This window comes from Hemibagrus wyckioides, linkage group LG05, assembly GCF_019097595.1.
Source record: "Hemibagrus wyckioides isolate EC202008001 linkage group LG05, SWU_Hwy_1.0, whole genome shotgun sequence".
Classification (NCBI taxonomy): Eukaryota; Metazoa; Chordata; class Actinopteri; order Siluriformes; family Bagridae; genus Hemibagrus; species Hemibagrus wyckioides.
The window spans coordinates 23,984,845-23,999,780 of NC_080714.1; the positions used below are offsets into that span (position 1 = coordinate 23,984,845).

At 41.6% G+C, this 14,936-nt stretch overlaps 1 protein-coding gene across 4 annotated transcripts; it reads right to left on the reverse strand.

Moving 5' to 3' along the window:
• Window positions 1-145: 145 nt before the first annotated feature.
• brpf3b (bromodomain and PHD finger containing, 3b) lies at window positions 146-14,794 on the reverse strand. 4 transcript variants are annotated; one of them, XM_058390050.1, is made up of 14 exons: window positions 14,444-14,794; window positions 13,562-13,616; window positions 11,058-12,595; window positions 10,080-10,236; window positions 9,710-9,841; window positions 8,843-8,971; window positions 8,217-8,529; window positions 7,730-8,008; window positions 6,841-7,389; window positions 6,146-6,227; window positions 5,757-5,851; window positions 4,464-4,555; window positions 2,722-2,876; window positions 147-1,559 (listed from the first exon to the last, which is right to left on the reverse strand). In XM_058390050.1, exons 3-14 carry the CDS (start codon window positions 12,560-12,562, stop codon window positions 1,376-1,378), a joined length of 3,672 nt encoding a protein of 1,223 aa, XP_058246033.1. In that variant the 5' UTR covers window positions 12,563-12,595; window positions 13,562-13,616; window positions 14,444-14,794; the 3' UTR covers window positions 147-1,375. The 4 variants fall into 4 exon arrangements, with proteins under 4 accessions (XP_058246029.1, XP_058246033.1, XP_058246031.1 ...); XM_058390046.1 differs by lacking the exons at window positions 13,562-13,616; window positions 14,444-14,794 and adding an exon at window positions 13,805-13,981 and having other exon boundaries at window positions 146-1,559; XM_058390048.1 differs by lacking the exon at window positions 13,562-13,616.
• Window positions 14,795-14,936: the final 142 nt, after the last annotated feature.

Here is a 14,936-nt window from a genome sequence, read left to right on the forward strand (position 1 = left end):
TAGACCAAGTACTTCATGACTCTGCCCATATATATATATATATATATATATATATATATATATATATATATATATATATATATATATATATATATATATATATATATATATATATCTTTAAAGATTCCAAATAAAATAATCAGAGAATTAAGAGTTTCAATAGAACATTTATTTCCCCCACATGAGAAAATACTGTTTCAGACAGGATATTTGGCGAGTAGGTAAAATCTGCAATTTGTACAAGCGTAAAACTTCAACATCTTATAAACAGGTACAAGCTAAACAACTTTCTATAATAAATACAGGCTCTGTGCTTCGTGGTGCAAAAAGGGAACATCTTTCCTTACAGCACATACATTTTCTTTTTAAAAGCTGAACATAACTAACTCAAGGTCAAAAAGCCCATCTTCTTTTAAAACCCATTTCAACAGTTTACCTTAAATAAGCTTTGATTTGAATCTTCAACCAATATATAATTTAATTCTCTCTCTTTCTCACTCTCTCTCTCTGTGATTCATAAATAAATTACATTTCTATGTATCAAAAAGTGATAATATATAACCACAGACAACTGGCTGCAAATCAGACATAAACTGTAAGTATATATTTTTCTTGCAACTGAATGTACGCACACAGTCGAGGACAAGCAGGATACACTTTTGCAGCAAGCCAGTGATCTGATCGTTTTTTTTCTTTTCTTTTTTTGTTTTCTTCCTTTTTTAAACAAATATGTACAGAAGAGATCTAATTTCTTCATACATCCAGGCGATTGAATTCATACACGAGATCCAAATTAAATTAGATATCATATGATAAAAAAGTAGTTTATATACACGAGTGTCTTAACAATATACAAGAAGTGGTTTGTAAAACGTTAAAAAGTAAAAAGCTATCGTAAGAAAAATGGCAGTGATCCATTCACACGTTTCGCACGCACTAGCCAGCTGATTCATTCACTCCTTTGTATTAAGCGAATCGTTGTCAGACATCTAACGGTATCTGTTCTCTATATCCAGCCTTCAGACGGTCCACACTCAAAACCACAGGATTTAAAGTGACACTAGTATTTAAAAAAAAAAAAAAACCCACTCACAGTTACGTTCATTAAAAATCTTTTCTCTAACCCACCCACACCGTAAGAGGAATAAAAACAACAACAACAACAACAAAAGAACAAAACAAAAAAACAAAGCATGGCTGCAACTCCTTCTTGACACTGGAAAGAAATGCACTGAACTTGCATTCAAGCAACTTCACCTCTCGATATTACTCTATGAGACAGGTAGAGTGAGAGGATCGGGATGCAGCCGTCTGTGCGTATGCTGTTTGAGCGGTAGTGATGAGCTCGGGTAGTGATGCGCAGCAGGAATCCTGTCTACAGGTAGCTGGAAGCGATGAAGCCGTGGTCACTGCGCACTCGGCTCAGATGGATCATGGCTCGGTCATAGGCCACCTGCACGGATTTGCGGATACTCGTCTTTCGGCCCTCCATCAGACGCAGTTTGTCCGCCGTGTCGTCTACTCCCAGTGGCAGCAGCTTTTCCCGTGGTAACCATTGCCTATAGGGCAACAACACAACCAGTGAGTTTTTTCTCTCTATATAAAATCCTCCAGACAAATGAATACACAATGAAATGTATTATTATATATGGTACAGTGGCGGGCCGCGAATTTCACACCTAGTTCTTCACCAAATCGATTTCTTCTCCTCTGTCAGCCATTGTGAGTTAAAATATTTTATTTAGTTTGTGCGGTTAGCTGCCTTTGACTACTCCGATTATCCAATCAAAGGACGGGAAATTGCTGACGTAATCGTATGCCTGCTAGATGGCCCCAGTGACGCCAACTCAAAATCTGATTGGTTAATGCCACTTATTTTAAGCTATGGGATTCTGAAGGCCTTAAGGCAGATTTCTTTCACCCTGGCAACACATGATGTTAGCCACTGGCTGAAATATGATTGGATAAATACACTTTATCATAAATATACACTACTGGAAGCAGCACAACCAAGAGAAAAGCAATGAAAGGTAAAGAATAGACTATTGGGAATAATTTAATACACATTCATGGAAAAATATATTAAATATATTAAAATGCAGGTCAGTGATTCAGATCACTGCTGTTTAGGCCAGCAGAGAAGGCCTTGCTGGCCCTGACGGCCCACCACTGATATTGTATATATATTCTGGGCCAGTGGTAACTGTAACAGCCCTACCATTACCAGGGACACCAAATAATGACTGACAAGTGTTTTTTCTCCCACTGTGGGGATTATTTAAGTATAGATTTAATAATAAATATTCTACTCAAATATTTCACTTAAATAAATACTCAAATCCTTGCACTTTTGCATGTGATGCAATAAATGTAAATGTAAGCAAATACTGGTGTGCATTTCTAATACATTTTTGGTGAAGAGCTACAGCACCATCTGCTGCAAAACTGTGAATTCCTTAAAAAGAGTAAATCAACCCAATATTAAAATATATGATCTGTAAATATTACATTAGTGGATTCCATTAAAGAAAATGATGACCAGATGAATCTTGTCTCGCAAAGATTTCAAAAGTGTCTGAAACTGACCACATCACTTCACTACTGAGTTTTATGAATGAATTATATTACATTAGCACATTGGTCAGAACTAAATAACAATAAATCCTCCAAATGTATTTCTATCTTGCTCTCAGTGACAGGTTTCATCTCTGCTGCTCATACCAGGTGCGCTTGTTGTCAAAGAAGAGAACAAGGTAGAGTTTGTCTCCAGTCTCCTCCTGCCTCTGCTCTCCCAACCGCAGTACATCTGCAGGTGGCACAGGGATGGGCACACCATTATGTAACACACCCTCCTCTGGCATCTCCGGATCTATGATCTAGAGCAGGTAAAAAATAAAAGAGCCACAATTAGGCCAAATGTTGTACATGTGAAACACCACAAGCATGTGTTAGAGCCTAAATTTGGGATGGAACTCAGTGTTGTTCAGTGAAATGCCTACTAGCAAGCAATTTTAAAAAAAATAAAACTGTCATTATAATTCATTATACACCGATCAGGCATAACATTATGAGCAGTGACAGGTGAAGTGAATAACACTGATGATCTCCTCATCGTGGCACCTGTTAGTGGGTGGGATATATTAGGCAACAAGTGAACATTTTATCCTCAAAGTTGATGTGTTAGAAGCACTAAAAAAAGAGCAAGCGTAAGGATGAGCGAGTTTGACAAGGGCCAAATTGTGATGGCTAGATGACAGGATCAGAGCATCTCCAAAACCGCAGCCATTGTGGGGTGTTCCAAGACTGCAGTGGTCAGTATCTATCAAAAGTGATCCAAGGAGGGAACAGTGGTGAACCGACGACATGGTCATGGGCGGCCAAGACTCATTGATGGGGAGCACGTGGGGAGCAAAGGCTGGCCAGACGAGCCACTGTTGCTCAAAAGGCCGTAGAAGTCAATGCTGGTTCTGATAGAAAGGTGCCAGAATACACAGTGCATGACGGGTCAGGGCTGTTCTGGCAGTAAAAAGGGGGGCCAACACAATATTAGGTAGGTGGTCATAATATTATGCCTGATTAGTGTATTTCACTGTAACATATTTGCCAAGATTTTCAGAAATCTACTACTGGTGTAAGCTTTTTGTTGTAAAGTGGAGTGGAAATGTACCACATTAAAGCCCACTCATGCTTATTCCTGAAGGAATGTTGACTGATCCTGTCCACTACTGCATTGCTTTTCATTTATATCTGCATTCAATATTTTCTAATGTATTTAGTTGATTCTGCTGCTGCTGACTATGGTCCCACCGGCATAGCCTAAGATGACTGAAAACATTCTAGTCAGGTCTAATTCATTATTCATGAGATAAATTCAATAGGACACAATGGACTTAAAGTAAAGAAAAATCTCTAATAAAAAATGACTCTCACTAAGGTTCCCTTCAAAACACTCAGTACTGATACAGTATACAACTGTGGATGAGTAATGACTCAGAAATCACACTCTCTGGTGTCACCCAGATGAAGATGGGTTCCTCCGAGTCTGGTTCCTCTCAAGGTTTCTTCCTCGTGTCGTCCCAGGGAAATAATCTTTGCCACTGTCGTCTCTGGCTTGCTCAAATAAAAATCTAAATCTAAATCCATTTCCAGATTTCTGTAAAGCTTTTTGTTTTGAAATTGTTTTTCCAAAATGTAAACTACAGTGACCCTGACCAATAAGGTGAGTAAATAATGGACTGCTTGAGTTAAAGTCTTTTTATACAAGATGTAGTGCATCACATATCCAATACGTCCTCATGTTAATGAACACAGACTTATTAGTCCAACAAGCTTTATTTCCTTCAGAATCAGAATAATAGCGGTCTCAACCTAAACATTTCTTTTCCGGAGTCCCTCAGGCCTAGATGCGCACGTCTAGAGTAGAGTAAATATGACCAAGATAACTGTAGAGCACCATCTCTCACCAGAGCAGGGTAGGACGGATATCCTCTACACTTGGCCCACACAAGGTCCAGAGGCTCGGGTTCTGCATCACTTTCTATAGACAACATATCCACTGTGACAGAAGAACACAGACAAAACAAAAGATTACCAAAATACACTGGAATTCACATTTGCATATGGTTGATGTCACTAGGGCTGCAGTTATCGATTATATTAGTAATCGAATATTCTACCGATTATTCCATCGATTAATCGAGTAATCGGATAAGACAACAACAACAATAATACCTAAACGTTGTGCAACTTAACTCTGACGTTTCAGTCTAACTACAGCTCAAGCATGACATACTGTCCTCCTGGAAGACTTTGTGGTTTTTGTAAGAGGCAAATATTAGTGGTCAGGAAGGGAACTTGGAACAAGAACAAGGGTCCATACACATCAAATTTCTTAACACATTTTTCTGTAACATGAAATTAGAATTATTTGGAGAATAAACCCTCTTAAATGTCTCTCTACACAGTGGTGCGTGTGTGTGTGTGTGTGTGTGTGAGAGAGACAGAGAGAGTGTGAGTCTATCAAAATGAATGACGCTTAGGCTTTCACAAAACTTCCTAACTAGCCACCATACTGATTTACGCATCATACATTTTTACGGGCCTTAATTTCAACTAGTAATCATACTGATTTAAGCTAAGTGCAAACATTCATATTGTTTTAAGCTAAGCTTGTGTGTGTGTGAATGAGACGGTGAAGTTAGTTTAATATTTGGACATTAGACAGACATTCGGAAGCGGTATTTTAGGGACTGTTGACAAATTTCTGTACAACTGAAATGTGGTACTTGTTACTTACCTGGCTACGTGTTTTCTTCATAAATATACATATGCCATGTGACCCAAAACTAGTACCAAAATAATCTAATTGGAAACCCCCATGAGGTACACCTCTTGTTATCCCAAAATATGTTTTCACCGTTTTTTTATTTGTCGACGGTCCCTAAAATACCGCTTCTGTATGTCTAATGTCCGAATATCAAACTAACTTCACCACGGTTGAGATGTTGAAGTATGGAACTTGGTACACGATTCAGTCTTACAGTAATCACACTGTACAGAGTTTTCTATCTGTTTTAGTTTGAAATGATCCCAAACTTTGAAAACTTTCTGCCATTTTCTTTGGCCTGAATCTTCTCTGTGTGTAGTTACAGTAAATGGACTAAACGAAGCTTTGAGGCAATTAATTTGCCTTGATGATTCTTGGTATTAGAATTACTCAAGGAATCGTTTCAGCCCTACTTATGACATCATCTTACCTGGTCCAGTGTAGTCCGAATCTCCATTAACAGACTCTAGGAATGGTACTTTGGACAGTGCAGGTTTTCCGCGACTTTTTTTTGGTGGCAGTGTACTAAAAACACACAAATTACAAGTTAGAAAATCCCCCAAAAATACAATTGATGTTTGATTTTTCTAATTATTATGAATAAAATGTCATTGGACAACAGAAAGCACACACCTACAATATATCTGCCATTCATGATCAAATCAAAAAGTTCTTTAAATGAACACAACTAAAGCACAGCACTGCGTAGAATGGTTAAAAGTTAAAATTCGTCACTCTGATGAATTCTCCTGAAAGGGTACGACAATATAAACGCTGTATTACGAAGTCTGGCATGATTTTAGTGTAATAGTCTCTTACATTTCCTTTTTGAGTATGGGCGAGGAGCTGCTGTCAGAGTCTGAGCCACCATCTTTGTGCTTTTTGAATCCGTTTGTGAGAGCTGTGAAGACAGAGAACTTCTTTAGAAATGAGTAAGGCCTAAAGAGATAAGCAACTGCCAAAACCACAGACCCCTCTTTTAATCTCTAACTAAAGTCTCTCACCCTGAAAGCCACAAGCAGTTCAGGCCTACAGTCTTACATGGTTATAAGCCAGTAAGACAATCAATCATTACAACTGTTACAGTTCTTATTAATTTGCTGCTAGGTTTTATTTATTTATTTATTTGTTCATGTTATAGTTAACATTTGGTACGAGTCTCCAGTGTCGGGACTTTCTGTCAAACAAGTTTGGGGCACGCTGTTATTGAGAAATAATCAACTTCAGCTTTTAACAGCAGGCTTCTTATTGGTTTAGGTCCAACTTAAAAATCAATACAGCTATTAAAGTCAAATACTATTATATCCAATTGACTAAATATTTGTATAGCCTTTCTTAGTGCTGCTTTATTTGCTCTAGTATTACTTTGCAAAGTAATTTGAAGGCAGACAACAGCCATGTTTCTTGCTTTAATCGGCAGTACAGTGAAAGTACCATAAGGTACAATACCGTAAGTCATTCTGCAATTACTCATTCCTGTATAAATTAGTCATTACAGAAGTTAGCAGTTATACCGGTTTCTATAGAGCGAGGTGGGGTCTTCTCCCGCTGCTTCTCAGGACTAGTGCCGCGGCTGTGCGCTGTCTGATTGACCGGCGTGAGAACAGGTGGAACCGTTGCCTCTGTGGTTAGAGGAGTAGTAGTGGAAGTTGGTGGGGTAGGATGCTGTGGCGTTCTACTCTCGCCGTTCTGCAGCTGATTGTCGCGATGCAGCTTGGCGCCGTTTTTCGCTTTTCTGAACAGGATGGAGGTGCGGCGACCTACTCCTCCTGAAACGGGCCGTGTAGGAGATGCAGTGTTTGATACACCATTGAGCAGCTTCCCCTCGCTAGAAGACAACACAGGTGGGGTGTCTCGCACCCTTGCATTTTGAGAGGCCAGGTTGACCTCCGAATCTGCGTCTGGACTGTCAATACTTGGTTTGATGGGTTCAGGAGGGGACATGGTTTTAGGATCAGTCATTGGCCGGAGAGTAGGGGGATCCAGTGGGGTCTCTCCAGGAGGAGGGGATAAGGCCAGACCTGAGGGCTCCAGGGTGGGAGGGGGCGTAGATTTACAATCATCTAGAAATTAATAGAGGATTTGTTAATGGGAGAAAGGAAGATGACATATTGTGAAATCATTATGAAGCAATCTGTGCCTACGTGAATACTGAATCCTGTTCGAAATGCATTAAAGTCACCCAAAAATTAAATCTATAAAATTGTTTACACTGATTAATGAATCTCTAAGTGCATCAGTTCAAAAACAATATAATACATAATAAAACAATAACAGGCACAAAAGATACTACATTTTTATGTCTTTTACAGTTTAATGGCTTCCTGTGCCTGGGTCTAGGCTGGTTTGTAAAAGAATGTCCCTAACCCTAATCAATCTTTAATGTCAGTGGATTAATGTAACCTTTGTCTGAGGATGATGACAGGTTGTTTTCAGTGTCCATGTCTTTCTCCTCATCATCTTCGTCGTCATCCTGCTCGTCCTCTTTGGCGTCTCCGTTAGAGAGGTGGGAGTTTCGACGGTAGCGTACGTTGTTGATCTCTTTGCGTAGAAGCCGAATGCGACGCGTGCGGGCTCCGCTGGAGCGCATTGACGTCACCACGTCCAGCTTATCCAGCAGCTCCTTCAGCTGGTCCTCTACCGTCATGTGCAGCCGGTTCTCTGGGTCTAGCAGGGTGTCCACTGCACATTATATACACAGTATGTTGACTGATAGAAAGTATTAGATGAAGTGACTCATGTGGCTAAAGTGAACTGATATTTGCACGAGTTCATTTCAAAGAACTAATCATTATTGTAAATAAATCACTGTTCAAGAAAATAAATTAGACAAGAAAACTGACATACACACGTCAAACAAGATGGAGATGATTTGTCCCCTGCCACTCACCGTCCTCCAGAGTGCAACGGTAGTAGTCATTTTTGTGCGGCGACTCCGGTAGGTGCATGCCCGTGTGAGGGTCCAGCCCTGTGTTGTGAGCCTGCCTTTGTGCGTGGCGCAGGATTGCACCCCCTAAGTCCCGCAGACGTACCGCCGCTTTGTAAAACACAGTGTCCTTAGCGTTATAGAGCATGCAATTGGAGATCATGAGGTTGAAGTCAGCCTCAAGGTCAGAAAACGTGCGGTACTGGTGAGCCTCCAGCTTGGACCTCATGGTGGAGAAGTCCATGGGCTGAGAGACAAACTCCAGGTAATCTGGTACCTGAGATGGACAGAGAATATAATTATAGGGAGAAAGAAAGATAACTTTTCTAATCATAAAGTTCTCATAAAGCATAGAAAAAAAATATAATCTGATACTTATGATCAAGTGGCAGAGACATAAAAACATTAAAAATCTTTTTTGGAGTATTTACCCCCATATTATATAAATATAAATATATATAAAAATATTTATATTATACCCCTATTTCCTTTTATAGTGTTTCATGACTGTCTATCTAAACAAGGACCTTCTTTCTGACTTCCTCCACTTCGAACTCTTTTTCTTAGAGGTGTTTATTCTTGGCCCTTACCTCTTTAAGGTTAACCGGCTGTGCAAAGATACGCGCTACATCTTTCTCCTGCAGCTGGTCCAGGGTGGAGCGCTGCAGAATGAGAGCAGGAGTCAGCTGCAACTCCATCACGGCCTGGTGCACTTTCACCTGCATGACACAGAGTGGTACACGATTCTATCTTTACTCTTATTGCCAAAAGCACTGTAGGTGATGCCAAAATCCAAAATGTTAATGTTTGTGTTTAAAACCATCCATTGCACAGCAGGTGCACCAGACATCAGGGAAGGCCAGCAAGTATGAAAATGAACAATATTTCATTTTCATGCTTCATTTTGAAACTATCTGTTGCATTAGTCTGAGTCAGTGATGACATGGATACTTGCTCAGCACTTTGTCTGCTTGAATAACTGAAACAATGAAATAAATGCATGCCTTGATAGCACAGGAGGCAAGACATAGTACTTTCTTATGAGACTGTCCTTTCTTATGAGGCCATCCATTATGTTTACCTTTGTAAAAACGGCTAAACCAAAACGCTGCTGATTTCCTGAGACTGACTGGTCAGATGATTTTAGCTAATTTTTCTACAACAGCAGTGCCGTGAACAGCTGCCAGTCAAATATCACAGGGACTTTCTCTAAACAGATTTGCAGATATGCAACGGTTAATTTTTAAGGAGTATCCGGTGTGGGCAGTGCATTTGCATTAAACCTAATAATAAAAGTATCATTCTTTAAGTAACCATAATCAGAGGAAAATGGCAAATGGTATAAAAGAAATAAGACCCACAGGTTGTAGGAACGCTGTGTCGGGCAGCATCAAACCAAACAAATTCTGAGATTAAAAACTACCAGCAGCAAAAATCATATAAAACCCTGAGGGTACCTGCTCCCTCTTTAGCTTCTCTCTCTTCCGGATGAGCTCCACCAGGAGCCGCGCTCTCTCCAAATCATGACGCAACTTCTGCCAGTATTTGAGCTCTTCTCGCACAGCACTGACCTTCTCATCTGGTTCGGTCTACACACACACACACACACACACACACACACACACACACACACACACACTATGAGATTGGCTAAGACATGGAAGACTGTCCATAATAACGAAAAATGTGCTAAATTATGCTTGGCACAATAACTGTAACTTAACCAACCAACACTTTTTTTCTTGCCTGGTTGAGAAAAGCCTTTCAAGCCAAATAATTAGCTCATACACAGAGAACACAAACAACCGTAACAGAGAAACACCACACCTGATCCGTGCTCCTCTGGGCCTGCAGATGTGAGTGTAACCGCCGAATGAGAGGTACTCCGTTACGTGACTGGCGCTTCAGTAACCAATAGTTGTGCAACCGCTGCATAAAATAATTCTTCTTTTGAATAACAATACCTTTAAAAACTTTGTTCAACCTGTGGAAGACAAGAATACACAAATAAACTGATGCAAATGAATGGATGATGACTTACGAGGTGTTCTGCTCTATGAGATAAGGCAGATACTGAGAAAAGGCAAGAGATATGAGCAAGTGACTACTTCTCATCAACAGGTGTTTGTTGGACGCTACCTATGAACAGTGGTGGGCGAAATCATAAAAATAGCATACCATATTTAAATACATTTCTGGAAGAGTTTTAGACTATTTTGTATGCGAGTGGATTTTCAATGCATTTTTAAAAAACACATAAAATACGTTCAGTGAGATGCCTAAAGAAAAACACAGAAATGGTGGTAATATTTGGTATGAAAAAAAAATAAAAAATTAAACATCCTGTCATAACTTCATCTGTTGCGTATTAATGGTGTCCTTCTATGGAATCTACTACAGTACTGGTCTCTAGCTTTAGACACACCACCGACTTCTGGTCCCTTTCATATACCTTTTTTTGCCCACAAGCTTGAAGATCACAATGTCAATGCAAGATATAGTCAGAGGACTGAAAAAGGTTTACAGATACCAAGCATTTAAGGTATTAAAAAGCTATAAAAAGGGGTTTGTTAATGGAAAGTAAACTAGGCAACATCATATCTTTGTGGTTAGGGGACACAGGAAAAAGGACTATGGTTGGTCATCACCACATCACTCATGAATATAAGCAGTTCTTGGCCATGTTTACTGACAAAAAACAATGAAAATAAAAGTCTGCACCATATCTCAGAAAAGTATAGGGTGATCCACCTTATATCACCTGTCATATCACCCATGTCTATGTGTGAATTCCGAGCTACTCACCTGTGTGGGGGAATCTGGGGCACGGTGACCAGGGGTGTTGATGCTTTTTTAGACGTTACTTCTGGACTTTTCTTCCCCTTCTTCTTTTTCTTATTGACCTCTTTCTTATTGCTTTTTAAAGACTTTATCAGTTGTGGACTCTGCGCATAGGCACTCATTCCTCGACTGGCCCGGCAGCCCAGCACCCTCCCTCCATTTTCCTCATCATCCGAACCCTCCTTCTCAGGAGGCGAGTGTGCCTCGCAGAATGCCGTCTTCTTTACAGAGAACGTTGTACCGTTGGCTGTGGTCTCTCGTACCGGCTCGATTTTCATAAAGAGTCCAGCCCGCTGGGCACATGTGACGTGGAATGCTGTGTAGCAGTTGGCTCTGTGGCATTGTATAGAGGCACCACGGCCCTTCTGCTTGCACAGGTAGCACGTCAGCCTCCACCGAGCTGCTGGGATGTTATTTACACCCTCCACGGGCTCGAGAAATACCGTGTTTGCAAAGCATACCTCGGGAATCCAGATGGCACATACCACGTGTGCCCAGCGTCCGTCACTTGTCTGCTTGAATGCGCCGCCTCTATTTGGGCACAGCGCGCAGTCTACAGGCCGAGAGGGAGACTGAAGGCAACGGCGGCAAAGCCAAGGACCTTCGGGCACGTATGGCACACCGTAGCACTCCTGGTGCACAGCGAGATTGCACACATCACAGAACAGGATCACGTTGCTGTTGAGGCACTCGTCATCCAGGCACACACAGCAGAAGGCGTCCTCATCCACAGCACTCTGAGGGATTCTCGACTCCAGGAATGACTCCTTTTCTAGCCGGTCCATAAGGATTTCAAAGGTGTCTGCCGATACGGCTGTCTGGCCTTCAGATGTTCGTTTCTCGTTCACCACCTCCAGCCAGGCTGCGTCCTCCTCATCCATGTCATACTCAGCCTCTGCTTCCAGCTCCTCTGGTGACTTCTCTATGTAACGATAATAGGCAGTAGGGAGAGGTGGAGCCTCAATGGGCTCAAATGACTCTAAAACCCTAAATGTGGGCTCCGGTAAGGCTGAGCAGGTGTTATTGTGCTGCTGGGCTGAGTTATGCTGCGTGTGATTCTGTCTGTGTGAATTCTGAGAGGACGAATTTTTGGAGTCCTTCTTTCTGCCCTTCTGACTCGCAGACCTGCGGCTCGGAGTAGCCACAATGGTTGCAGATGTCTGCTCGCTGTTCTCTTTGTTGCTGTTGCACTCAGCCATGTCCTGCGCCATCATTTCATCCTCTGTGATAATGGCCAACGGGTCAAAGATGCTGATGCGGTGCAGCCGGCCATCCAGGTCCACCTCCACCATTTTCTGGGCCTGGGCGTAGGTCAGGGTCTCTCGTGTTGGAGAGAGTTTGAGTCTATAGGGGGAGGGCGAGCGGGGCTGTGTAGTCCCCCGAGATCCACCACCTCGAGGTGCAGCGGCATCACTTTTTCTGGCGCCCAAACCCCCGGGGAGGCCCCCTCTCCGGCGTGGCTTTCTCATGGACACCTTTACGCAGCCACGCTGAGCCTGGACCTACAAAGACACAGAGAAAAAACAAACATAATTGCAGCAAAGACAATCTCAGAGTGGCAAACAGAAATGCGTCAATCCCACTTTTTTCGATTCTTGATGATACCAATATCAAAGCTCTAGGTTTTGTCCCGGTTCTGATCTTGTATAAATTAGGTGAAACATCAGTCTGATGGCAGCTCAAGTTCAATTACAATTTGTCAACAACACTGCACTTGTTCGTGCAGCAGTAATTAAGCATTTTAGGCACATGTCCTTAAAGTTAAGTATAAGTTTTTGTTTGGTACATCTCTAGTGCTATAGTTTCAGAGATTAAGACATGCAATTTAAACTTTCATGAACAATTTTCAACTTCTAAAGTTTCCTCACGTGTGTTACGTCTTTAAAAAAACACTTCTAAATGAACAAAAAGGAGATTGCCCAGATATTTAAGTATAACGATCGGTGTAATTAGGGCGTCCAGTGAATTTTTTCCTCAAAAGCATCCATGAAGAAGTTCACCTCCCACACGCCGTCATGATAAACGGGACCTGTTTGTTTACAGTTATGAAGTCATGTGCCTTTAAATGCGATGCGCGCGCTGCATCTTACCGGAAGTGGTGACAAACTCAAGACAGGGTTCAAAGATATCATTAACTTATTTTTTTGACACATATCATTTACAGGTAATTACAAGACTACCCTCAATACGATGCCTCAGGAAAACCTGCTAAATGATGGGAAATGACTACTCACGCCTGAACACATCATGAAATCATGAAAAAGTTCACAACTTTGGACAGCTCGTAAACTTGTGAATAAAGTGACTGTTGTTGTTTACGCTCGGAAAATAAATCAGTGTATTGGGCGATAAGAAGATAGGAAACCAATACGAACTGAATGAGTTACCTAGCTAGTTATACTATGAAAATGTACCTAAACAAACACAAACATGACACTGTTTATAGGAAATAAGACCCAGCAACATACCGTAACGTTACACGATGAGAGGTAAGGCGATTCGGTCGTTGATTACATCTATAAACTGTTTATAACATGCCCAAAACAAAGCAAATGAGTTAGAAGATTAGTAATCGGGCCGCGAGACAGTTCAGCGAGTGTGTTTTTATTTTTGCCGTCTCTGGGGGGGGCGGGACTTTGATATTACGCTCAAGGCCTCCGGCACTTCGCTTTTTCAATCGGTTAGCATGCCTCTCATTTCAGGATACATACTCGGGTAAACTTCTCTGATAGTTTTTGCATCGCTGCTAATCCGAACCCCGATCCACGGATTGAGAAAGTTGTGTAAAAGTTGTTGAGAATTGATCACTCAAGTCAGACCGCCGCCAAGAACTAGCAAGTTTCCGCAGGGTAACAGCGCCGCGTCGGCCAATCGCCGTTCTCGGAACGCAAAGCAGTCCTCTTCTGACCAATCGCGGTCGAGCTAGATAGAGTACGGGTAGGTTGCGCTTGCTCATTTCCAGAACGAAATGTCAGCCATATTAACGGTCTACCCAGAACTTCAGGTAGAAGTCCATGGTAACAGGACTGTCACGCAAATTTAACAATTTATCCGTGGCAGCAGTGCACTACAAGGCATTTGCAAAAGCTTGCATATGAATTGACGGCTTGTCAAACCCGTATACGTTGTCAGCGAGGCTGGAAATGGTTTCCAATAGTTAGCTAGTCGGCTTTAAAACCTGGACTAAACTCATATCAGTCTGGCCGTGAACCTATTATTCAGGCTAATGTTTTGCTAGTTACCGAGCTAACTGCTGACTGACATTGACGAGCGCACGACAGGATACGTTTTCGCAACACACCGCATAAGTGTTAAATACATTGCAAACAAGCAAATAGGTGCAGAATTACCTTATCTTTAAAAATCAGAAACACCGCAAATCGAGCGTCAGCCTTTTGCAGAGCCTCTCTTTTTTTTCGCGCGCCCGCTAGCTACTATCTACTAGCGGAGGGTTTTCCGAAAAAGCCGGTAAAAAAAATTCGCCGATAAATTGTCCCCTTAAATGTCCTCAGTCTTTCATGGTATAGTCGTGGAAATGGCTTCCTGGGCTGGTAAAGCCAAGTATTTTCCCCCTTTTAAACGAACAGAACAGTACACAGTTCAAACCTAAACAGATTTCTTGCCGTAGTTTCTCTTGACAGAAAAGAGTAGCAGGCTAAGCTAAGCTGGCTATTTTCAGCCACATAATGTACCGACGTTGGCTTGCTAGATAGTAAGCTAGCTGATACAGAGGGAGAGAGCGGGGCTTTCAGTCAAGATAGCAAGAACACGCCCCTTCACAGAAAGCAGGCCATTTACATCGTCTGCTTTACCTATTAATCATGTTGTAGGATATTTATTTAA